The 23003-nt window shown below is 56.3% G+C and overlaps 1 protein-coding gene across 2 annotated transcripts in view; it reads right to left on the bottom strand.

The window, feature by feature from the left end:
- Positions 1–555: 555 nt before the first annotated feature.
- MFSD4A (major facilitator superfamily domain containing 4A) overlaps positions 556–23003 on the bottom strand; it is a gene marked incomplete at its 5' end in the record, with an annotated part of 28256 nt that continues 5808 nt past the window's right edge. The window contains 9 exons of one of the 2 annotated variants that reach the window (XM_080824760.1): positions 556–1051; positions 2175–2295; positions 3522–3592; positions 6935–7082; positions 11653–11826; positions 13114–13229; positions 13668–13836; positions 16889–17149; positions 17821–18019. In XM_080824760.1, coding sequence (XP_080680886.1) covers positions 996–1051; positions 2175–2295; positions 3522–3592; positions 6935–7082; positions 11653–11826; positions 13114–13229; positions 13668–13836; positions 16889–17149; positions 17821–18019 — 1315 coding nt within the window. In that variant the 3' untranslated portion in view covers positions 556–995. Of the gene's footprint in view, positions 1052–2174; positions 2296–3521; positions 3593–6934; positions 7083–7804; positions 8328–11652; positions 11827–13113; positions 13230–13667; positions 13837–16888; positions 17150–17820; positions 18020–23003 lie in introns of those variants that run through there. The other variant, XM_080824761.1, reaches the window with a different exon arrangement.

A 23003-nucleotide genomic window follows, 5' to 3' on the forward strand; every position in this document is an offset into this window, starting at 1 on the left:
GCAGTGGTATGCTGGTGGATGTTTAACAGTGGGCTCGCTGGGCGGGGGGCGGGGTGGGGCGCAGAAGAAGAGCCAGGATCATAGCCTTTGCCAGTTTCTGTGGGATGAATATTCCCACGTGGCCGATCTCCAGCCACCAAACACGTGATCCCTGAAAGTGCTGTCGGAAAGAGATGCTCAGAAGCACACCTTTCCGATATACAGATGCAAGACAGATAAAAAAAAAACCCTCAAGGAAGTGATGAGTTTTGAGTGGTTATGACCTTTGTTTTTAATGTAATTAGTTGTAAGTTTCTGTAATTTCATTTTGAGTAATGGCTGTGTGTAACAACCAGCTCTCGAAATGAAATTTTAACAAGGCAAGTCTGAGCTAGCCCAGCATACCACTGAATTAGTGTCCCAAAGATAGCAAGATCTAACTTTTCCTTATGATGTTTTAGATGTTAAATGAACTACTGGTAGCAGCGACCAGAATCTGAGGGACTTGGGACTCTCAAAACGAAAAAAGCACATACACCCTTTGAGCATGCCAGGGAAGAGCTTGGGGTTTGTTTTCGACCAATTTAAAATATATTTACATCTAGCCATGATCTTTGAACTTTACAATTTCAACTTATTCTTCCAAACTTCAACTAAAAGATCTTCAAACCCAGGTGGGGCATGGTCCATGCAAGAGGAGACCAACGGAGTGAAGCGTGTGGCTGTCTTCCTCCTTCCCATCTAGGTGTCCTGGACAGCTCTGACCAAAGGTCCAAACCAGGGAAGAGGAAGGGAACTTGAATATCCATCCCATAAACTTCTAATGATTTGCCCCAGGAGGATCCAGGTACCAGAAGTCAATTTAATCTCTTCTACCCAACCAAGGATTAGTGGAGAAGATCCGAGCCAAGGCATGGGGAGATGGCCCCCACGGCCTCCCCCCGCTGTCTGGAACACTTCGGTCTGTGCTGGCGCCCAAGGGCCTGGCGGTCTCCGCCGGGCCCCTTCACCCAGCTTTACCTCTGGTAGCACTCTGAGCTTTCCATCCCTAGGGCTTTGTCCTGGGTAGGAACTACGAGAGAAAAAAACAGGTAGTGTGGCAGCAACGATTACTTCTGAAAGCTTTCCCAGGCTTTTGTTTCTCTACCCCTTCCACGGCTCGGCAGGGAGCCAAGTCCAAAGGCAGAGTTACTAGTTCCGGCAAACCAGAACCAGTAACCATTGGTGGAGGCAGTTTGTTGAGACTAGTGTGGGCTTGGGGAATAGAGGTTACTTTTTGTCTCCCATGACTAGGGAACCCAATAGGTATTGCTCATTGCAAATTCCGCAAACATTTCTCGAACCTGAATGAAGGCTCCTGCTCAGCGCTAGGCTTGGTACCTGCCACCTGGGGAGCATGGCCACAGCCAGTGCTGAGTGGGGGCCTCCCATTGGTCTTCTGGGCCTTTAAACTGAGTGGCCGCCTGTGAGAGAGAGAGGACTGCAGATACCTGTTCCACTTTTTTTTTTTTTGCTTTTAGGGAGAGGATGAGGGCTCTGCCTGGGCATGTTCTCTTAAGAACTGGCTCCGTGCAGAGCTGATCCGCTTGCTGGGGCCTTGAGATCTCTGGGCAGAAAGGCCGGGAGGCAGGGAGGCTCGGGGGTATGAAAATAGCTTTGGGACTCCCCTGCCTGGGGTCTCCAGGAACCGAAACTATTCTTAGGAGACGTCTCTGCCCTGAAGGAGCTTTCCTTTGCTGCTTGGCCTGAAGGACCTCTTTTTGGAAAAGAAATCTGGACAAAAGTCAAAATCCTAAACTGCAAAGAGATGGCCAATTAGGCTTCTGGGCCGCGTTCCAGCCGAGGAGGCAAACTCTGCCTTTCAGGGCCCCGCACGGGCTGGAAAGAGATTCTTGGCCCGTGGTCCCACGGCTTGGTGGGACGCAGGAAGCCAAGTTCACAATCCATGCCCCTCTCCTCCTGGAGAAGGCATGAGTCAGCCTATCCCATTCCCTCCTGCCCTAAGCATCCAGCGCACACAATCGCATGGCAAAGCAGGAAGAGGGGGAAAGGAAGCTGTAGAAAAATAAACATTTCCTTGCATTTGACTTGGAACAGAATAGCATTCGTGGCAAGCTAAGATCTAGGGCATCTCTCACGGCTCCCCCCTCCCCCCGGTTTTCCTCCTCTTGTGTAGACACAGATTCTTTCCTTACCTGATGAGAGTTCAGGATGCATCCTGTGGAAAAACAGGAGCAAGATATAGAAGGTGAAAGCCAGGCAACCAAAGATCACGCCGCAGACCAGGAAACTATGGCTGCCCTGAGCTTGGAATATCTGCCAGAGGGGAGAACAGACACAGACCGTCATACCATCGCATGAAGGGGGGACTGCAGGAAGCAGCTTTCCCTGACCCCCCGCAGGCTTCTCAGTGCAGCCCCGGCACCACCCCGATGGGCAGGAGCATGGGCCGAAGGGCCGCCTTGGCCTCGCTTCAAGGTTATGTTTCTGGAGGACGCAGAAATCCTGCTCTGAGGCAGGGGCTGGATCCCATGACCCCTGCCACCCCTGCTGGCTCTTGTCTGGGATCTTCTGGAAACCGCCATCTCTTCCTTAGAAGTCTGAGCATAGGGTTTCTCCATGCACAAGGCCTAGCCAGACTTTGCAGAGGATTTTATGGGTGTCCCTTTATCACGGAAAATGTAAAGCGGAGGCCAAAGGAGCTCAGGGAGCTCCCAGGGACCCATCACCTGACTTGAACAATTAGCAGCAACTTCCTCTGGACTCCCCCCTCCCCGCCCCACTTCTTCCCTAGATTACACTGAAGCAAACCCCAGACATCACGTCATTTCGACGCAGCCCTTCCCCCTCCGGGCAGGGTACCAGAAGGGAGAAGGAGGGCTGTGACTAGGGCATGTGGGAGACCAAGAGACCTAGGCTCGAGCGTCCTGTTACTTATTAGAAGTAGGACTGACCGAGGGCAAGTTGCTAATTTACCTGACTCTCAGTAACCCCCTTTGGAAGAAGGACAATGACAATTATATCAATATATATGCCTTATAGACTTTCATAAATCGCAGATTTTTGTCCCCCTGGAGAGCAGATGAGACATGGGTCTATCTGAAGAGCAGTGGGAGGGCTGGCCCTTGACCGGGGCGGGACTTGGGCAGGACAGCTGGGCCCCGTGGAGGGTGGCCAAAGGCTAGGAGAGGTGGGGTGGGGACAGTGGGATGAGAAGGGGAGGGAAACGAACTCCCGACTCCATCAATCCCGTCCCAGGCTCTGGGAGCTAACGAACGTTCCCACGGGGCCCCGCTGGCCGTGCTCCCAGACAGGCCTTGTGTTTGCGTTGGACTGTACCATCCATGCCTTCCCATCTCCAAGGCCCACATTCGGAAGCTCGGCTTTCCAAGCTGGCTCGGAGGCAGAAACAGGTCACAGAGGGGGCCCTGCCTGCTGGGCGGGACCCTCAGGGAAGGGACAGCTGCTGGCTGTAGCCTCCTGCCCGCTCAGAGGGGGGCCCCCCAAATGCTGGCCCCTTCCCTTGGAGCTTCCCCACATACCGAGCCAACCAGCATCTGGAGGACCATCTCGCCGATTCCGGCTCCCGTCACCAGCACCGTGGTCGCACAGCCTAACCCGAAGAGAAGGGTTTGGGTCAGTAAATGCAAATTAAGGAGACAGAAGTCAGCTGGTATAACCCAGTTATTTCTGGGAAGACTCTGGAAAATGGTGCGACGGCCTGAGAAGACTATCTTGAATTTCTCAGATTTCTCACACTCTGGCCCTTAACTTGGCTGCGGGAGTGCTTGGGTCCTGCTGTCACGACGTTTTCACGTTTCTAGAACCTTGAAGTCCTCAGGTTTATCTTCAGGACGGATTCCAAGTTGCTCAGCCTGGCATTAGGAAGGGTCCGTCCCAATCTGACTGCCACCTGCCTTTCCAGAAAGCTTTCTTGACCTGCCCTGGGCAGACGGGGATGCCCTCCCTGCCCCGGCACCGCACTGATGACCCCACCCCTGCTCCCTCCTGCAACATGGCACAGACCCTCCAAGTCCAAGCTTCCCAGTCCAGCTCAGGCCCCAGGCCCAGCGGTGTCAGCTACTAGCCTTGTGACCTTAGGCCCATTCTCTCCCTTCTCTAGGCCTCAGTTTCCTTCTGTAAAATGGGCACAAACACCTCCACAGGGTTGCCCTGTGGGAGGTCCTATGCAGTACAGGGACGTGCTTAGCCTCGTGCGGGTGCACAGCGAACCCTCGAGGCCTCGCCAGCTGTCAGCCTCACCCCTTCAATGCTGCCTTCAGGATCAAGTTCCCAGACTTTCATGGGGGTTTGCGGGCCCTTTATAATCCCTGCAGAGAGCTCAGCCACCTCTCACCCCTGCTCACGATCTCTCCTCCTCTCCCTCCCACCGGGAGAACCACCCGGCTTCCTCCCGCTGCCCACTCCTGCTGGAAGGCAGCTTCTGGCATGAGGCACACGGCCTCCCCCTCCTCCTCTGCATCTGCCAAAGTGCTGTTCATCTTCTAGCTTCCTCCGTTAGACCTCCTCCAGCACTCTCCCCCCCCCCGGCCCCAAACCCGCATTAAGCCGCTCTTCCTCTGCTTCCCCCGGCCCCTCCGCCCTTCTCCCAGGTCCCCCACTGTCTGTCTACAAGCCCAGGAGACAGGACTATGCCTCGAATTTTAGTTCAGAGGCCAACATACAGTAGACGCTTAGTGTTTTTTGAATAAAACAGAGATCATCATTGTCGACTATGGGCGTCAAGGTCTTCTTGCAGACTGGCTTGTATTTGTCTCTCTCAGATCTGCCTTTGCTGTCACCCTGTTCACGGCCCCCCACCTTTCCCTGGAATGCCTTTCCTTTCTCCTGCCTTTCCAGATCCGGGGCCAGCTCCCATCCCATCAACTCCGTGAAGCTGTGTGTGGATTCTACACCGGTCACTCCCTTCTCTGAATTCCAGTAGCATCCACGTCTGTTCTACTCATTCACTCGAAAACCCTCCAATAGTTTCTGTGCGTCAGGTGCCGAGCTGAACACCGAGAGGACTCGGGGGACTAGAGTTAACATGTAGACTGAGTGGCAGTTAAGCTGCTAAGTCAAGTGTTCTACATTTCCTCAAATGCACAAACAATCCGCCATGTAAGTATGTGCGCCCCATTTTGTAGATGAGAAAACTGAGGCTCAGAAAGGGGAAGAAAAGGGAATCATACGAGGTCACAAAGCCCGAAAGTGTGCAGGCAGGACTGACGTTCCAGGGCCCGCAGGGAGCACGTCGTCGAGGAGAGGACACAGATACAGAAGCTGAGGCAGGTACAAAGGGGAGGGGTACTGCTTTCCAGGGGGAGCTCAGAGAAGCTTCCGGAAGGGGTGGAGAGGCAGGGCCAGGGCAGAGTGGGCACTCCGGGCAGAGAACAGCAGGTTGTTCACCATGGCTAGCATGCAGGCCCTGAGTGGCAGCGGGACGGGAGGAGGCGTGATAAAGGAAAAGAGCCCCCCAGGAAGTCAGGAAGGCCGCGACCGGCTCTGTTTCACAGGGACCCCTCCGCAGCAGTGCGGGGGACAGCCTCCCAAGTGGTCCTAGCCCGGCTGCACTTCAGAGCCCCCAGTGGCTCTGGATCCGTTCCATTGAACGTTGTGGAAACAAAGCCCAGGCCTTGGGGTTTGTTACAAGTGCTCCAGGTGATTGTAATGTGGGGGCAGCATTGAGAACCACTGAGGGAGGCAAACACGAGGGGGACAGGCCAAGACCTGCCAAGGCAGGGATGCAGGCCATCAGAAAGTGGGAAAAGCTGGGCACCGTGAAGGATTCCAAACAGGCACCTGCTGGGAAAGGCCTGAACTAAGGCAGGGATGGAGAGAGAAGAGAAAATGGATTTGAGAGATCATTTGCAGGCAGAATCAACCAATACCAATTAGTGTTATTATTACTGTTATTCCGTTTGGCTTAGTTCATTCATTAATTTCTTTTTAAGTAGGCTCTGCGCCCAAGAAAGGTGGGGCTTGAACTCACGACTCCAGGGTCAGGAGTCCCATGTTGTACGGACAGACCCAGCCAGGAGCTCCTAGACTCTAACACTAGCTGACCACTTAGAACGCTGGGATCTTCCGTGTGACATGGGATACCCACATAATTTTTCTGCTTCATTTACTCACTTGGGGTTTGGAGATCAGCCTTAAATTTCAAGGACCCTGTCCTCCCATCTCTTGTTACTGTGGGTAGCTGAGTTGGTCTTAGCTCTATGACTCTGTCCACCCCCAACCCCACCACTCCTCCCCTAAAGAAATCACTCCTCTTTGATGTTGGTTTTCCGACACCCTAGGGTACTCTAGTGGCTTCTACGGGTAACGTCAAGTGTTCAAAACATAATTATTTTTAATTAACTCATTTTAAGAAAAGATCTTTTGCTATATGCAGCTGGGAGGCTATAGAAAGAGGAGGGAGATTAGTGGAGAGAATTTGAGGTTTCTGACATCAAAGAACCCCATGGTCACAACCCCAAGTCAAGTGCAGAGCTGCCATTCCACTCCTCTACGCTTCCAAAAACACCCAGAAGCACAGTGAAGCCAGGAGGTGCTGTCACTGAGAAGCGATCAACCCCTTTCCAATGCCATCACTGTCCTGGTCTTGGGACTCAGAATTTCCAGCACAGCCATGTTATACCAATTGTCAGCTGCTGGTCGGTAGGCATTACCACGGGAAAGAGAAAATAGGAAAGAGAAGCTTACTGCTTCTCAGGGGTCTGAAGTCAGGGGACCCAGGTTAAGGCTGTATGGGGGAAGCCACGTGGGTCAGCGCAGGCCCACCTGTGAAGCGGTTCCCAGCCCACTCGGGAGGTTAGTGGGGAGCCTGCATTTCGGGGAGGGGGCAGAGCAGCGAAGGAGCCGGAATATACCATGGAAAGGGGGCGGGCGGGGAGGACGTGGCACCCAGCCAGGGAGGAACGCTCGGGGCTCTGCACCCCTGCCCACCCACCTTTGTACTGCAGAATGTCCTCCGTGTAGGCCAGCATGCTGGGGAACGTGCTGCTGAGGAACAGGCCCAGGCTGGCTGTCCCCACGAACAGGAAGGCGACGTTGTAGGAGAACACGAGAAGCACCAGGAACGTCATCACCACGCCGACCTTCGACGGTAAGGACGGAGGCTGTTAGCCATTGGGAAGAGCGGGGCCTCTGCCTCCTGACTTGGAAAGGGCCACCCTGACCCCAGGGCGGCGCTGTGTGACCAGGACGCCTCCCTGTGGACTCTGTGGGAACTGCACCTTCCCCGGGCTGGGCTCCGCGGAGGAAGCCCTGGGAACGGAGGGCGGCGGCTGGGGGAGGGGGCGGCGCGGGAGCCGTCCAGACGCTAGGCAGACGGCCTGCCATCACCCTCAGGAAGCGCTTGGCGCGGCAGTACTGCCTGTCCCCAAGGTCTTATCTGTGAGCACGGGGAATTCCAGCCAAGCCATCAGCTCTCTGCCCTCCACTCCTCACGAAGACGAGCTGCTTCTCTTGCCCCCAAAGCCCTGAGCTCGCAGAGGAAGCCCAGGGGTAACAGGAGAAGCTGGCAGGGCTGGGGGTGGTAGTAGGGGTGGGTGGTGGGGGCACCCACCCTCTGGGGACCCAGGAGGACCTCCTAGGAAGAGGGTCGGTGGCCGCGGCAGTTTGTCTCCCCCCACCCAGGGCTTCAGCTCAGACTCCTGTGACCAGATTCCTGCTTGCGGTTAGAGGCCCCTGGGATGTGGACTCAGGGACCAGAGATCTTTCTAGTTCAGAAAGGGTCTCTGTCACATGGGCATTGTTTTGTTAAGTCACGCTTTTTCTAAATTCCTTAGAAATGTTTCTTTCTTTCTTTCTTTCTTTTAAAGATTTTATTTATTTATTTGTCAGAGAGAGAGTACACACAAGCAGGCAGAGAGGCAGGCAGAGGCAGCGAGAGAAGCACGCTCCCTGCTGAGCAAGGAGCCGATGTGGGACTGGATCCCAGGACCCTGGGATCATGACCTGAGCCTAAGGCAGCGGCTTAACCCACCGAGCCACCCAGGCGTCCCAACACTGAATACTTTCTATGCAAAATTCCACTGAGAAGAAACAGGCAGCTTGGGTCTGGAGGCAGAAGACCCAGGTGTAAGTACCAAGTCTGGGGCTTTGAAGTCCGTGATCTCTCTGATACTAGGCCCCTAGTCTGCAGAATGGGTTACCAAAGCTCCCCTGGAGAGTGCTGGAGAAATGACAGCAGCACAGGGGTTCTTAAACTGACTCTTCAGACAACGCTCAGTCCTAGTATTTGTGTGCTTTGAGCGTCCCTTAATGTCTCCAGACATAAGGATCTTCCACAGATAACTAGGGCTTTCAGGTACAAATCTCCTGGGTGGGCACCTCTGTTTCTAGAAAAAAAAAAAAACAAGATAAAATTCTAGAGCAGAGAGCTAGAAGACAAATCCCAGGGACGTGCTCCAGCTGGAGGAACGAAGCCAGCAACTGCCACCCATGGGCGCCCTACCCTTCACCCTTCTTTACCAGCCCCCCAGTCTCTGTGCAGCATCTCTCAGTCTCAGACTGTGGCTCAGAGGCCTTGTCAGCCTGTCCCCGAGGGGGTTCACGGCAAATGGCGGCTGATGGAGACACACTCTCTTCACAAGGGAGAAGCGAAGCGAAAGACTTCTCTCATGCAGTAAAAATGCGAAAGCAGTAGACATAGTTAAGGTTCCAAATATAATGTATTTCTTTGGCACTGAAAATGGCCCCACAGCCTCACTGCTCTTTCTTCCTCCTCTGCTCAATCTTTAAACGTTGGCGCAGCCCCCAGACACCCCTGGCTCTTCTTTGTCTGCATTTCCTGCTGGTCCAGCGCCATGGTTTCAAATATCTCTACGCCCAGCCTCTTAAACTCATCCCTCCAGCCACGACCTGTGTCCAGAGCTCCAGCCTGGCACGAAATACCACCCCTTTGATGGGTGACCGGCTGCCTGACATGACTGTCCGGATGGAACTTGGCCTTTCCTCCCCCAAACCGACTCTTCCCCCAGCCCCCCAACATCAGTGATGTCCGCCCAGCGGACAAGCCCTGTATCTAAGGTAGCCCTCCATTCCTTATTCCCTCCCCTCCTCCATTCAGGCCAGGGCAAGTCCTACAACTCCACCCAAATAAAAGGTAGACTCTTGGACCTCTCCAAACCCATCCTGACCACCTTCATCCGGCTGCAGCCTCTTGTGCCTGCCCTGCAAGACGGGCTCCTCACCATCTCCCTCCTTGATCGACTCTCACCTGGGACAGGGGAGTGTGTTTTTGAAATACAAAGCAGATCATGTCCATTCCCTGCTTCACGCCTACTGAAGGCCTTACTCCCACTTTGATAAAACCCCAAACCTGGCTTACAAGGCCTTTTGCAGGATCTAGCCCATGTCTGCTGCCCCAGCCTGTCCTCCCTGCTCCCTGTCCCGACCCTGCCCACCATATTCCCTCCCAGTTACCCACTTAACTCCACCCTTGGCCCTTTCAACCGGCAGTGGCCTCTGCCCGGACCACTCCGTGTCACCGTGACACTGGCCCCTTCTTGAAAGTCAGTTCCCAACTTACGTGCCTGGGGGAGAACCAGGGCTTTGAAGATGCTGTTCCTGGTCCCCCGCTGCTGCCTGGCCACCCCATTTTCAAATCAGATTTGAAATTGCAGGAAATTTACAGGAAAGCCATGAAGAGTCACCCTGAAAATCCCTAGACTTGGGGGAGTTTGAAAAACTCTCTTCTTTTAGCCTGGGTGACAAAAGCTTGAGCACGCCCAGGGCCAGCTAACAGCTCCACCAGGCAGCCCTCCTCCCACTCAGCCTGCTTCCCACCTGCCGGCCACCCTCATCCCCACCCTCCCCACCCATCTTCTTCCCTAGCCAAACTTCCCCTATGGCTGTTCATTCACCGGGAAGTGGTCGTGGAGACCCAGGAGAACAGGCAGCAGAGTGACCATGAATTTAAACATGAGAGGTCCGCTCGGAAGAAGTCGCAGTGACTATAGGACAGTCACTGGGCAAGTGCGGCACCAGGAAACTCACTCAGGGCTGTTGAATGGTAACCCTGATGGGGTGCCCACCAAAGGCAGCTGAAAGGCCCTGAAAACAATCCAGATGCCATGGCTCCTCTCCCCAGTCAGAACCTCTGGGGGAGGGGCCCGGGAATCTGTCTTTTGCAAAAGCACCGGTAACGTATTTGGGAGTCATTTGCTCTAGGATGGTGTTTTCCCACGCTTGCTTGATGACACGAACCCCTGGGGTGTTGGTTAAATGTATAGATCGCTAGGTTCCCTCCCCTGGACACTGCGGTTCATAAAGCCTGGGCTGGGCCCAGGAATCTGAGTTTCCTTTTAAAAAAACACAGTAGACCGGGTGTGTTTCTTATCATCAATGGCTAAGTCATATGGGGGCTTCAGATGCTCTTCTGCCCCCAGACTCAGAGTCCCACCCCACTGTCCTCTGTCTAAGCAGCTGACCTTGGGTCTCGCAGAGGCTGGCCACCTGGAGCACATGCATCCCGACTCTTTTCCACCCCAGGACCTGCTCCTTCCCTGGAGCACCACCTCGGCCTCCTCCTCCCTGAGCATCACGCCCCCTTCTCCACTGCAGTCCGTCCCCATTCCCACCCCAGGGCCTTCCTCTCTAACAATGGCATCTGCCCAGACCCCTCCTCCCAGGCTTCCTCCCTTTCTCCTCTGCCTACACACAGGCTCCTGTCGAGCAGAACTCTCTCCAGCTCAGAAATATTTGCCACAGTCACACCTCCACTTCCTGTCTCCCTCTCCCTCTTAAGTTTGGCTTCTGCCCACACTACCTCCCATCTACAGTGAACAGAAATTTCTTTCTTAGAGGTCATTGACCAGCACAAGGCCCATTATAAAGGCCTTTCTTGCAGCTCATGGTCTCTGGTCTCTGTAGTCCCAGCATTATTTCCCGACCCCCTTTCCACTGGAAACTCAATGCAGGGAAGTACTTTTTGACAGTGGATTTGGCTACCTGGAAAGGATGAGTTCCCGGTCACTGCAGGTGTGGACCTGCAGTGTGGACCCCTGGAGGGGATGTTACAGACGTGACTGGAGCCCTGGAAGGGAGGCTGGGCTAGATGACCTTACAGGAATCTGTAATCTAGACCCTTCATCATAGATGCTGACATGGACACACATCAGGTCCAAGGTCTGACTGCTTGGGCCCGGACACCCTGCCTTCGAGGCAGGCCAGTTCCCTAAATGCCATCCTACCTTCTAGTCTGGCTACGAAGAGTCATCTGGAAGAGTTTCAAAATACAGATTCCGAGGCTCCAGCCCAGAGATGGTGATTCGGGTGGCCATGGGGCTCTGACCAGGTGGGTGCCAAGAGGACACAGGAGGACGAAGGCCTGCACCTGCTTCCCTTGTACCCTTGGCAGGTTGTGCCGTGGGATCTGCTCCATTCACAGCAGTAACCACCTCTTACAGCCCCTTTCTTTTATGGGTACAAAAATCAGAGAATCAGAGAGGGAAAGAGGTTTTTCCAAGGTCACACAGAGGGGCTCCACCTTCTGGATTTCCATCCCTTCCTCACCAGCGTCTCTCACTTCTGCTTTCCTCCATCTACTACATTCCTGCTCTGCTGGCAGAGTCCAGTCCTGAGCAAATGTCCTGGGGCAGCTGGAAGGCCAGGAGTAAATAGCCTTCCTGTGCTTCCAGGAAGTGATAGGAGGCCACTTACCACATTGATGAAAACCATGGTGACTGGCTTCAGTTTGGAAGAGATGGGAATGGAGATGAGCCGACCCAGGGTGATGAAGCCCCAGAAGAGGCTGGGGAGGTAACCAGCCACCTTGTGCCCCACAGAGAGTGGCTTCTCCACTGCATAGCTGTACACAAAGGCTGAATACTCGCCCTGTGGAGAGACAGGCCCTGCTGAGCACACCTGCAGGGCTGCCGGACCCTCAGAAAAGGAAACCCAGGTTGGGGGCAGGTGTGCTGAGGGCTGAGGAAGGACTGGTCCTGCTCCTAGAGCCTCAGTGAAAGGGGGGCTTGGAGCCAGGATCGCTAGACACATGCAGGCCTGAGCTGAGGACAGGACCCAGGCCATGCCACAGCTTACAGACTGCACCTGTCCTGAGGGGCAGGCCAAGGGAGGCAGTGGCAGGGTGAGGGGAGGGGGCGTCTCTGGGTCTCCACAGGGGGTCCCGGGAGGTCTGGGCATGGGGGCACTTCTCCCGGTCCCTCCGCCGGAGCAGACTTCCACCACATGTCTTATCTATGAGGATGCCACGGGAAGGAAGGGTACCTTCCTTGGCTGAACAAAAGGGGTGTGAGTGTCTCATTGGACAGATGAAGGGGCAGAGAGAAGTGAGCTGCCCAAGGTCACACTGAGAGTTGGAAGTCAACCAGTGCCAGCATGTGTATTTCCCCTGGGCCATCTGTCTCCTGGGGCCTTCTCTTTGGAGAGACCCTGATACGGCAGTCAGTTAATTCAGTCAGCCATTCAAAAGGACTCCGACCAAATCCTATGAGACTTCTGAGGACAGACACTAACTAGAGTAGCAGAGGTCCCTGTGGATCATGGAGCTGGGCCCAGTCCTGCCTGTAGCTTGTTTACCACAGAGCTTGAGAAGCTGGGGTTTGGAATGTGTTCCAGGAAGCAGAGTGCCCTCGGGTTTACATGGCGTGACCTCTACCTGGAGAAATAGGGCTCTGTCCCTTTGTTATTATTTTTTTTTAAGATTTTTTTGTTTATTTGAGAGAGTATATGTGCACAAGCGGTGGGGTGGGGGAAGGGAGCGGGCCAGAGGGAGAAGGAGACTCCCTGCTGAGCAGGGAGCCCGATGCAGGGCTTGATCCCAGGACCCCAGGATCATGACCTGAGCCGAAGGCAGACGTTTCACTGACTGAGACACCTAAGCGCCCCTGGGCTCTGCCCCTTTAAAAAAATGTGGGTAGCCCACCCTTGGGAACAAACCAGAGAAGCCCCTAGCCACAGAGTTAAGGAAAATAAAGACAATGGGATAGGACAGAGGAGATAGTACAAAGGGGCTGTGAACAATTCCGCAGACAGTCTCCCCCATTTAGCATAAATGTTTGAATCCACTGTACTAGAGGTGAGGCCTTTAGGAAACCATGATGCTTGGCTCTTTCTCTTGCTACCCCCAGCGGGAGACTCCAGGGAGGAGGGCAGGCTCACCGTCATCCCGTCGGTCATGAACAGGACCAGGGCCGCTGTGATGTGGATGGCGAAGAAGGAGTAAGGGGCTCCTTTGAAATTCTTCCTCCGGCAGCAGCTGAACAGGTCCTCGTGGCCTGGAGGACACACAGGACGAGGGTGAGTTTCAGCTCCTGCTCCTTCCCTCCCTGCAGGCCCGGGGAAGCCGCTGGCAGGTAGAGAACCTGGCAGAATGGGGACCACGTACTGCCTCCCACCTTCTACTAACTTCCAACCACCTATTAGGGACGGCCCTCTCAGTCCTGGTGGAAGCAAGCCTCTGAGCGATCCAGTAACTCAGCCCAGGTCACGCAGGCCGGTCTAGGCAGAGGGGAGGCTGGGGCTGTTGAATGGTAACCCGAACCCACACGCTTTGGCAGCGTCGCTCCAGTCCCTTCTCGCCAGGCCAGCAGTGCCGTGGCTTGTTTCCAGCCACCATTACCCAGGATGGGATCTACATTCATCCTCCGGGGGAAGGGACACCAGGGCAGCCTTGGTGTGGGGCTGTGGGCGGGAAAGTTCGTTAGAGCCCCCACCTGGGTGTGGCTGAAACTTTGAGGACAGGGAGGAGGCATCTTCCTTCTCGGGAGGCTGCGTCTCCAGCGCCAGCTCGTCGGCAGACAGGAGCAGGGGTCTCCTCTGGGGGCAGCAGGCCAGCAACCGCTCTTTGGACAGCAGAAACAGCACGGCCAGGGGCACCGGGAGCTGGGGGGTGGGCAGAGGGTCAGGAGAGCCCCATTCCCGGCAGGCGGGCCCCTTCTAGAGCCTGGCCCGCTGCAGACACCACCACACGGTCTAACAGCGAGCGTCTGCACAGTCCTGATGGAAGACAGCTCTTTTCCCGGGGTGTCCACCTGGGAAATACACTGTCCCCGGCCAAGGGCGCCAGGTGTGTTGACCCAGTGCAGACTGGTTTAATTGCGGCCCAGCCTTAACCACATCCGTTTTCTGGCAGACAGCTCCTTGTCCCATGACAGACTCGGACTCATACCAGGGCTCTGGTCCTGGAGAGGGGCCAGAGATAAACTCGTTTCTAAGATCCTTACCCTGAATGGTACCCCCACACTGCTTCGTGCCGGGACATCACGTGACACTTTACAAAGACAGCTTGCTTTTGTTTACTGTGCCCATTTTCCAGATGGGGCGACTGAGGCTCAAAGTTATGACTCAGTCATGACCTGTTGCAACGGGAAGAGATCAGAACGGGAAGCTACAGACCCCAAGAGCCTTAGTGCCTGGTCACACGGCCGATGTGGGGCAGAGTGGGACGGGAGCCTGGGCGCCCTGACTGTGTCCAGGGCCACGGCCCCCTCGGGGCTTGTCTGGTTGAGGTTATTCCGAGGAGGTACGGAGCCTGTCCTCAGGGGCCTCGTGTCCAAACTGGAAAGCGGGGACGGGCGCTGCTTTTGATGCGGGTTCTGAGCAGCAAGTACACACAAGCCCGGTGTTCCGCGCGCGGCTAGTCCCACTAAGCCGCTGGGGTTTCGGGAACCCCCAGAGCAATGAGAGGTGTCTCCTGCCTCTGTGGTTGCCTGGAGAAGCCTCCGCCGCCTCCCTCAGGTGCCCTGCCTGCATCCAAGCTCCCCCGCCTCCAGGAAGCTCTTCGTCAAGTCCGACCTCTGCTTCCTGCCGCAGCTTCTTCCCGGTTCCTTTCGCTCAGGAAAGAGAGGAAGCCCGGGGGGCTGCGGAAGCTCCCCAGAGGCCTCCCAACCCCCCCAACCTTGATGGGCGCAGCCACCGTGCAGGGCCCATGTGGCGCCGAGGGGGCCTCCCCATCCCTGGAGCCAGGCTGGCGCATGGGCGCATTTTCCCAGGGGTGCCCCCCCCGCAAGAACACCAGCCTGGTGCTGACCCCTCCCTGCAGTGCTGTCCCTGCGGGAGCCTCCCTCCATACTCGGAGCTGCATCCACGCCAGACACGCCACGGCAACACCGCACACCAGGCCCGAGGGGGAGGAGATGACCCCTGCCCTCGGGAGTCCGGGTCTGATGGGGGAGACAAGCCCTCCCTCCAGTCTGATGGGGGAAACAGGAAACCCTCACACAGAGGCCTGCAGCAGCAGAACGCCTGAGTGAAGGCCAAGGGGAAACAGCTGTAAAGAGCCTGGTCACAGCAAGTGGGGCTTTCCAGGGAGGCACGTGGTGGGAAGGACGACACGGGGGGTTGGCCCCGCGGAACACTGCCTTTATGAGAAGCCCATTCAGAGGAGGCAAGCTCCACCTTCAAAGTCAGAGAGTGCTGGGTGGGCTGTGCGGGTGTGTGTGTGAGTGTGAGTGTGAACATGTATGCCCACAAGCGTGCACAGCCCCGTTCTCTTCTAGGCTGGACTGTTTATCTTCAGGAACAAACCAGTATAAAAGTCCGGACATCCTGCAGCCAAGCGCCTCCAGTCTGCACTTCGTGGGGCAACAGAAAACAGACCGCCACTTAAGCTGGACCTTCCGGCTTCCTGGTCCCAGAGTCTTAGCTTCGACATTGTTTGGACAGTGCTCCTGCCCCTCGCAGGTCCCCCCTTGGCAGCCACAGGCCCAACGCTGTATTGTTTCCAAAGCAATGATCGGCGTGGGCAGAAAATGGAAAGAGCAAGAGATGGGGCCTGGGCTTTGGAGAGCCCCGAGGGAAGATTCTGGTACAAGGAAGATTACAAAGGAGAAGAAAGGAAAAATGAGCGCTGACTCTGGGGCAGGAGGAAGGGGGTCTGTGCGTGGAGTCAGGGTTCCAGCCCGGCCAGAGCATTACTAGCCACTGATCGGGTCCTCGCTAGCCACCGATGGTCCCAGGGACGGTGTGCCACCCCCGCTCTGCTGCTCCGCAGGACTGGATGATCTCAGAGACCCCATTCAGTGTGACATGTACCCCGTCACTTTGAGGCCCAACAGCAGCTGGGTGCCTGAACCCAGCCTGCCTGTCCCTGGAGGGGGGACAAGTCTGCCCGGAGCCAACGGAGGCCCTCAGTCATGACAAGCCATCTGGTCCTCCGCCCACTGCCAGGCAAGTGGCCCCCTAGAGTACCGCATTGGCACCCCCAACCCAGGCCTGGCCCCAGCCAGGAGGCCTGGGCTGCTGCTGGTGCTCCTGACGGTGCTTCCCCAGCTGGAGAGACGGCAGGGGTGCCTCTGGCCACAGCCTGGGCTCCTCTGCGGGGACCTGTTGCAGAGCACCAGGGGGTTCTAGCCAGAGACAGTCAGGCTGATGGGGAGGACGGCAGCTGGGGAGCAGAGCAGCCTCCGTAACTGACCCAGTCACCGTGAGTGGCCTCTCCGCTCTGCTCTGTGGCAGCCTTGGTGTAGGCAGGACCCCTCAGAGGTCATCTCGTCCATCCCCCAGCCTCCGCAGGAGCCCACCTCACACCAGGGCGCAGGAGAATCCCGCCGACGATTAAGGGCCCTGGGGAAGAGCCTGACATCCTATAGGGCTCTGCCCCAGGACGTGCTTCGTCTGGCCTCAGAGGAAAAGAGCTGGTTTCCCATGGAGCCTCAGAGGGCTTGAAAGTTGACTCTGATTCCATTGTGCTAAACCTGCTCACGGCTTTGTCTCCCTCATGGATTGTCACCAGCAAGGACCTTCGAGATGACCTCCTGTGACCCCCCTTTGCCTTCAGATACCTCCGTGGAGGGGGTCAGTTTTCCCATCCCCTTGCCTTCCCACAGGCCAGCACGTTGCTCATAATCAGAACAGTCTACCCTGGGAGCTGGTATGGACTGGTAGGTGTGACTGTCCACTTGTCCCCACCCAGCCCTCCCCTCGTGGCACTCACATTGATCAGGGCCATGATCCAGAAGGCGTATGACACGCGGGTCCCTGCTCTGTCCTGCGGAGGCAGCTTGGAGAGTGACTGGTTGGACAGACGCCACACCTCAGCATGGTGCTGGCCCAGGACCCTGGACGCGTGGAACAGGTGACTGCTGGAGGTGCTGTTGGCTGTGCCATTGGCAGGCAAGCAGTTGGCCTCAGACAGGAAGGGGTCGGCAATCAGGGGGCTCAGCAGAGCACCGAAGCCCACAAAGAAATGGAGAACCTGAGGAGCGAAGAGAAGTGGCATGAGTAGGGGGGATGGCTCAAGCTTCCTAGCCCATCCCCCACATTGTGCCCCATTTGGGGAACCCCTGCCTGGCCCCAGAGTGGGGGAGCAATAGGGAAGCAGGAGAGGTGAGGAGAGATGTTCCTCTCAACAACCTTCTTGGTCTGGGAGAACTTGGGTGACAGTGGCCATTCTCCTCCCTCCCACTTCCTTCTTTCCCAAATCTTAACCACAACTGGGGGCTGGCCCCATGATAATATCTACCAGCTAACACCCCCATAAGGATGGGGGCTTGATAAAGGGCAGGGCTGGACAGGAAGAGAAATACAGAGAGGGGGAAGGAGTCAAGAAAACAGCAAGCCCTCCCGTCTTGCCATCACAGCACTCTTGGGTTCACAAAGAACCTCTTCTGGGGGGTGCCTGGATTCCCGTGACCACCCTGCACACAGGGAGCATGACCTCCTTTGAGAGAGGAGGAGACCCAAGTCCAGAGATTGTGACTGGAAGTGGCCACACTGCACTGAGTCCCCAGGTCTCCTACCGCATCCCCACCTGGCCTAAAGTAAAAGACACCTAGCCCCGGGGAGGGGCCCGGGAGAGGTGGCCAGGGCCCAGGGAGCACCCTGTGGCCTCCCACCACCCAGCCCCATGCCCACAAGCGGACTCACCTGGAGGAAGACGGCCGAGTCCTTCTGGTAGATCCTCACCAGCTGCATGTTGGCCACGGTGTCGATGCAGCCCATGGCCAGGCCTGCCAGCGCCATGACTGAGGCCAGCACCTGCACGTCTCGGCATAAGGGGATGATGGCAAACACCAGCGAGATGGCCAGTGTGGACGTGAAGAGGGCCCATAACGACTGGGCCAGGCTGCAGGAGCAGAGGCATGAGTCAGGGGAGGGCTCTGGGTTCTTCAAATACAGAGCCCCCTCCTCATCCTCCCCCCCCCGCCAGGCAGCCTCGGGGAAGCCTCTGGTAGAAGAGGGGAGGGGGCTGTGGAAGAAGCTCTGTCATTGGCTTGGGGCTTGCAGGTGCAATGTCCCTTGTGCCCCCATCTTCTCAGGTTGCAGTCCCTGCCGCACAGGGGCGGCCCACGATATGCACTGAATGAAGTGTAACTGCTCCTGTTTCACGTACAAGCAGTTTTAAATCGCTTATGTAGAGGGGCGCCTGGCTGGCTCAGTCAGTAGAGTCATGTGACCCTTGATCTTGGGGTTGTGAGTTCGAGCCCCACGATGGGCGGAAAGAGGACTTAAAAATAAAACCTTTAAAATAATAAATGAATAGTTTACTCATAAACTATTATATACAGAGCTCTTTCTGTCCCTCTCACGGATGTGTGAGGGGCATCTGCTTTGAGCATCCCAAGGTACTGTGCCATATTCCGGGGAAACTGTGGGGCTGGGGCCTGGGGTGGAACCCGAACCCCTCCCCTCCCCAGCAGGGCTGCAGTGCGCTCACCCCACACAGGAATGGCCAAAGGGCCCTTCACAGGCGCCAACTAAAACCACCTGAACCAAAGCCCACAGCCAAGGTATTTGGGTAATTTGGCACCTTCCTCCACCCCATCCCCCTGGCCCTTGGGCAGAAAACCTTGGCCCTGCAAGTTTCTGGAATGGAGTCCCTGTGGCTGTCCCCAATGAGAGGTATCTAGGAGATGACCTTCCTGCAGAGGAGCCCACAACGGGCAGGCTGAGGCCTGTTCCCCTCAGGAATGAGGGGAAGTGAATGGAACACGAATGAGCTAGTGAACCGGTATGCTTAGGGCTCTGTCAGGATCATGTTGGTACGCCCTACCTAGTAACCAGACTCTGAGAAAGGAAGGACGTCTCGTGTTTTCTGGAACCACTCTGAAAGGCTAATGTGGGTGAAAGACATTGGGTAGGAAGAAGGTTCTGGGGATGCCTGACTGGCTCAGTTGGCAGAACATACTACTCTTGATCTCAGAGTTGTGAGTTCGAGCACCACATTGGGCATAGAGCCTACTTAAAAAAGAAGAAGAAGAAGAAGGTTCTGGAACAAAGAGGTTATAAAGGAAGATTTTCAGATTACGAAAAGTTCTGGCAGCTGGACCTGGAGAGGTGGCAGGGGCATGTGGCAAGAAGACCTGAGGTTCCAGCACATTAAGGAAAAGCTATGTCTTTCCCTTGAAGGTCACGCCTCTGACCCTCTGGCTCTCTGCTTCTCCTTTTGGTCCATCTTTGATTACTTCCTTTATCAGAAGGCCTCTGCCGATAGCACTAGTTCATGACTTCCTCTTTTCTTGTTTCCAGGCTGATCTGCTGGGGAGATCACTGATCATGACCCCTGTCTGTTCCCAACTCTGTGTGAGCAGGAAGATGCGGATGCCAGCCACATTTCACCCCAGCCACTAGAAGGAGGGCCAGGAGGGTGGTGTCGTGGGGCGGTCTGCTCAGGTCTCTCCTGGGCCCCCTTCCCCTGCTGACAGCTTGGGGGCCCACTGAGCTTCGTGTATTTCTGCCTCTGCAACCGGCCTCTAGTCTCCCTTCGCTCCCTGGCACCCGGCGCAGAGGGGATGCCCATGTCTCCACGGGTGATGAACGCGGCATCTCTCTCTCTCTCTCTCTCTTCTTTCTTTCCTGTTCCTTTGCCTGCACAAGATGAACCAGGCAGCCTCCTGGCTGGCCTGACGTCAGGGATAGCAAAAAGATCCCCTTCTCCCCTTCCACTATTCTCCCCATTGAGCGGGCACACGGGGTGGGGTGACCTCTCCACCACCTCACTCGCCACTCTGCAGTAGAGCGTGGACGCCGCAAGTCAAGGGCAGATTGTCGCGAACAGTTCACACGTGATCACTGTGGCCCTGGAAGACCCAGACGAATGTGGCTAATGGCCAGCCCTGTAGGAGCGCCCGGGTGGCTCAGTCCGTTAAGTGTCCACCTTCAGCTCAGGCCCCAATCCCGGGGTCCTGGGGTCGAGACCCCGCTTCGGGCTCCCTGCTCAGTGGGGAGTCTGCTTCCCCCTCCCCCTCTGCCCCCCACCAACCCCTGCTGGCCCGTGCTCTCTCTCTCAAATAAACAAATAGAATCTTAAAAAACAAACAAACAAAAGAGCCCTGTAGCGAAGTCCTGAAGGAATGGGACATAGGACCAGCAAGTGAGCGTGGCCAGGAAGTTTCGGGAAAAGAAAATGACAGCTAACCTTTGCTCACGGGCCCAGGGCGGTCGGCTTTGCGACGGTGCCTGCTGGACCCACACGTCAACTAGGACTGAGAGAGCGTGAGGAAGCAACCGACGGTCTGTACTCAAATCCAAGTTTTCATCTTGGGTAATCCCCAGGCCATGCTGCACTTCCATGGAGGAGAGAGAGAGGGAGAGAGAGGGAGTGTGTGTGTGTGTGTGTGTGCGCGTGTGTGTAAAAGGGCTGGTGCTGGGCCCCAGACCCCGCTAGGAACCAGCGGGAACAGCTGTGGTGGCTGGAACATGAGCCCCCAGGGGTCCCTCTGCGGGTGCTCTGGCAGCTTCAAACCCTTCCTGGGATAACTGCTGGCTCCTGGCTCCGTGGTAAGCTTCCCAAGGCATGTGCGCGGCAGCCTGTTCGCTGCGGGCCCCGTGCCTGGCACCGAGCTTGGCCCTGAGCCGCTGTTCCATCCAGGGGTGCTGGCTGTTGCTGCCCAGATGGGAAACGTGCTTGAGGAAGGCTTGCCTTGTCACCCCACACAGGATGGCCTGGAGACTTCGTGGAGCCTGATGCGGGAGTTGCGGTACGTGACACAGAGAGAGTCAGAGTCAAAGACAGAGACAGCGGCCAGAGATAAAGCCTTAGGTAGGGCTGGGATGACCGTGCAGCAGCCGGAGACTGGGGAAGGGCGGGGGAAGGGCCACGGTCACGGTGGACTGCCCTGTCTTGGCCTTCCCTCTCTTCCATTTGTACCTTCTCACCTTGTCGTTCTGGAGAAGGACACTCGATCCCCGCAGGAAGATTTTTGTTCCCGGGCTCAGGGACAGCCAGGAAGGGATGCGAAAACAGAAAGGAGAGGCTGGAGGGAAATTGGCCTGGGAAAGGCCCCTTCCTGCATCTCCTGCCAGCCCCTGGGGCATGATTTGAACCTGCCACTTACCAGCTGGGGCTGGGGAGGGCGAAGCCCATCTTGGGCCTGCGGTTCCTGGGCACCGGGGGATGGAGACGTGCCCCATTTCCTGGGGACGGCTGCGGCACAGGAAAGCCTGTGTCTCCACCCCAGCAACGGCCTGCCCTCCCCAGCTGCTGCAGCAGGGCTGTGCCTGGGCATTCCAAAACTCAGCCTGAACACATTTCTTGAGAACGGCGTACTGCTGCCAAGGGGAAAGAAGTCCCAGATACATCCCAGACTAATTGGTTTGGTCACTTAATGGTTTGGTCAAAGGCCCCTTCCAGGAATGTGGGTAATTGAAAATTATGGGATAATAATGTTAAAACGACTTTGGCAGCACAAATGTAGTAGGATGTATAATCGGACTAGCATACAGAAATGTCCAATCACTATATTGTGCACTTGAAACGGATAAAATACGTATGTTGACTATACTTCAATTGAAAATTAAAAATTTAAAAGAAAAAAAAAAAAACGGTCCTCCTAACCCTCCACTTCCCAGCGGCGGCTCGGGGCAAAGCATTTACACACAGTCCCTCTGAGCTTGCAGGGGTGAATACCTAGCCATAGCCCCTCTGAGCTTGCAGGGGTGAATCCTTAGCTCCTTGACGGTAAGCTCTGTCTCCTGCGGCTGCCCTGCGTGGGCAGTCAGTGTGATCTTACAGTCTTTTGCTTGCTCCCTGGGATCTTTCTCCGGCCACTGGCAGCTCCCCTCCCCAGTGCTCACCTCCTCCCTGCCAGGGGTGTGTGCTCAGCAGCTCCCGGATTCCCCAGCCAGGCCCGGCCGGCAGAGCCTGCTGGTCTGGGGTGACCGTGGGAGGTCGGTTCAGGAACTGCTACAGTGGCAGCAAGGACCTACCCCTCATTTTATAGATCAGGAGCCGAGCCCCGACAGGGGAAAAGAGTCAGGATCCGGTTTTCTGACTCCCAATCCAGGTGAAGGCCAACATTGTGTCATTCCTTGATCCTCCCTCCCCCGGTCCTGGGTTCAGAGGTTAATTCAGGCCAGTGAGCGAGGGGGTCCCACTTCGCTAAGGCCTGGGGAGATGCAGGAAGAGCTCAGAGAGTTTAAGGAACCTTCCCCAGGAAGCCTGAGAAATGGCCAGGTTACTCATTGATGGCTCCATGTGGAAGGTGAAATGGGGGAGGGAGAGCCCCGTGGTGCCTGCCCCATGTCTGCTGTGTGACCTTGAGCACGCTGCCGACCCTGCTGGCTCAGGTGCTCTGCTTTACCCCGAGGATACACGTGATCACCTTGACTTGGCCTTGCCGGGGTGCTGGCTCTGGCCCTCCTGGTTCCGTGATAAGAGGAGGGGCTGCTTGACTCCCAACCAGGGGAAGGGCTTAAGCAGTAAGACATGAGCCAGCCCAGCCTGCCCTCCACTCCCGCCCGGTGGTGAGAAATGCTGCTGAGGACCAGCCCCTTGCCACCGCGACGTGAGGGACCCCAGGCTGGGCACTGCTGTGCCCACAGTCTTGCCTCAGGACATCCCCACCCTGATAATCTTCTTCCTGGAGGAGCCAGGGAAGAGGAGAAGCGCCCGGAACCCAGAAAGAGTCAGAGGCACCCCCAGGTCCTCCCCACGCCGAAAGGATCCGGCGGCTTCCAAGAGAGGAATGGGGGCTTGGGACAAAAAAACAGGAGTCAGGGCAGCTCCTGGGATCTTGGGCAGGCTGGAGACCAGAGCTCAAGCTGCCCAACGGGGAAGGGACGACCCAGACCGAGTGGGCCAGGAGAAGGCCCCCCTATAACCAGTCATT

Source organism: Martes martes (genome assembly GCF_963455335.1).
Source record: "Martes martes genome assembly, chromosome: 15".
Classification (NCBI taxonomy): Eukaryota; Metazoa; Chordata; class Mammalia; order Carnivora; family Mustelidae; genus Martes; species Martes martes.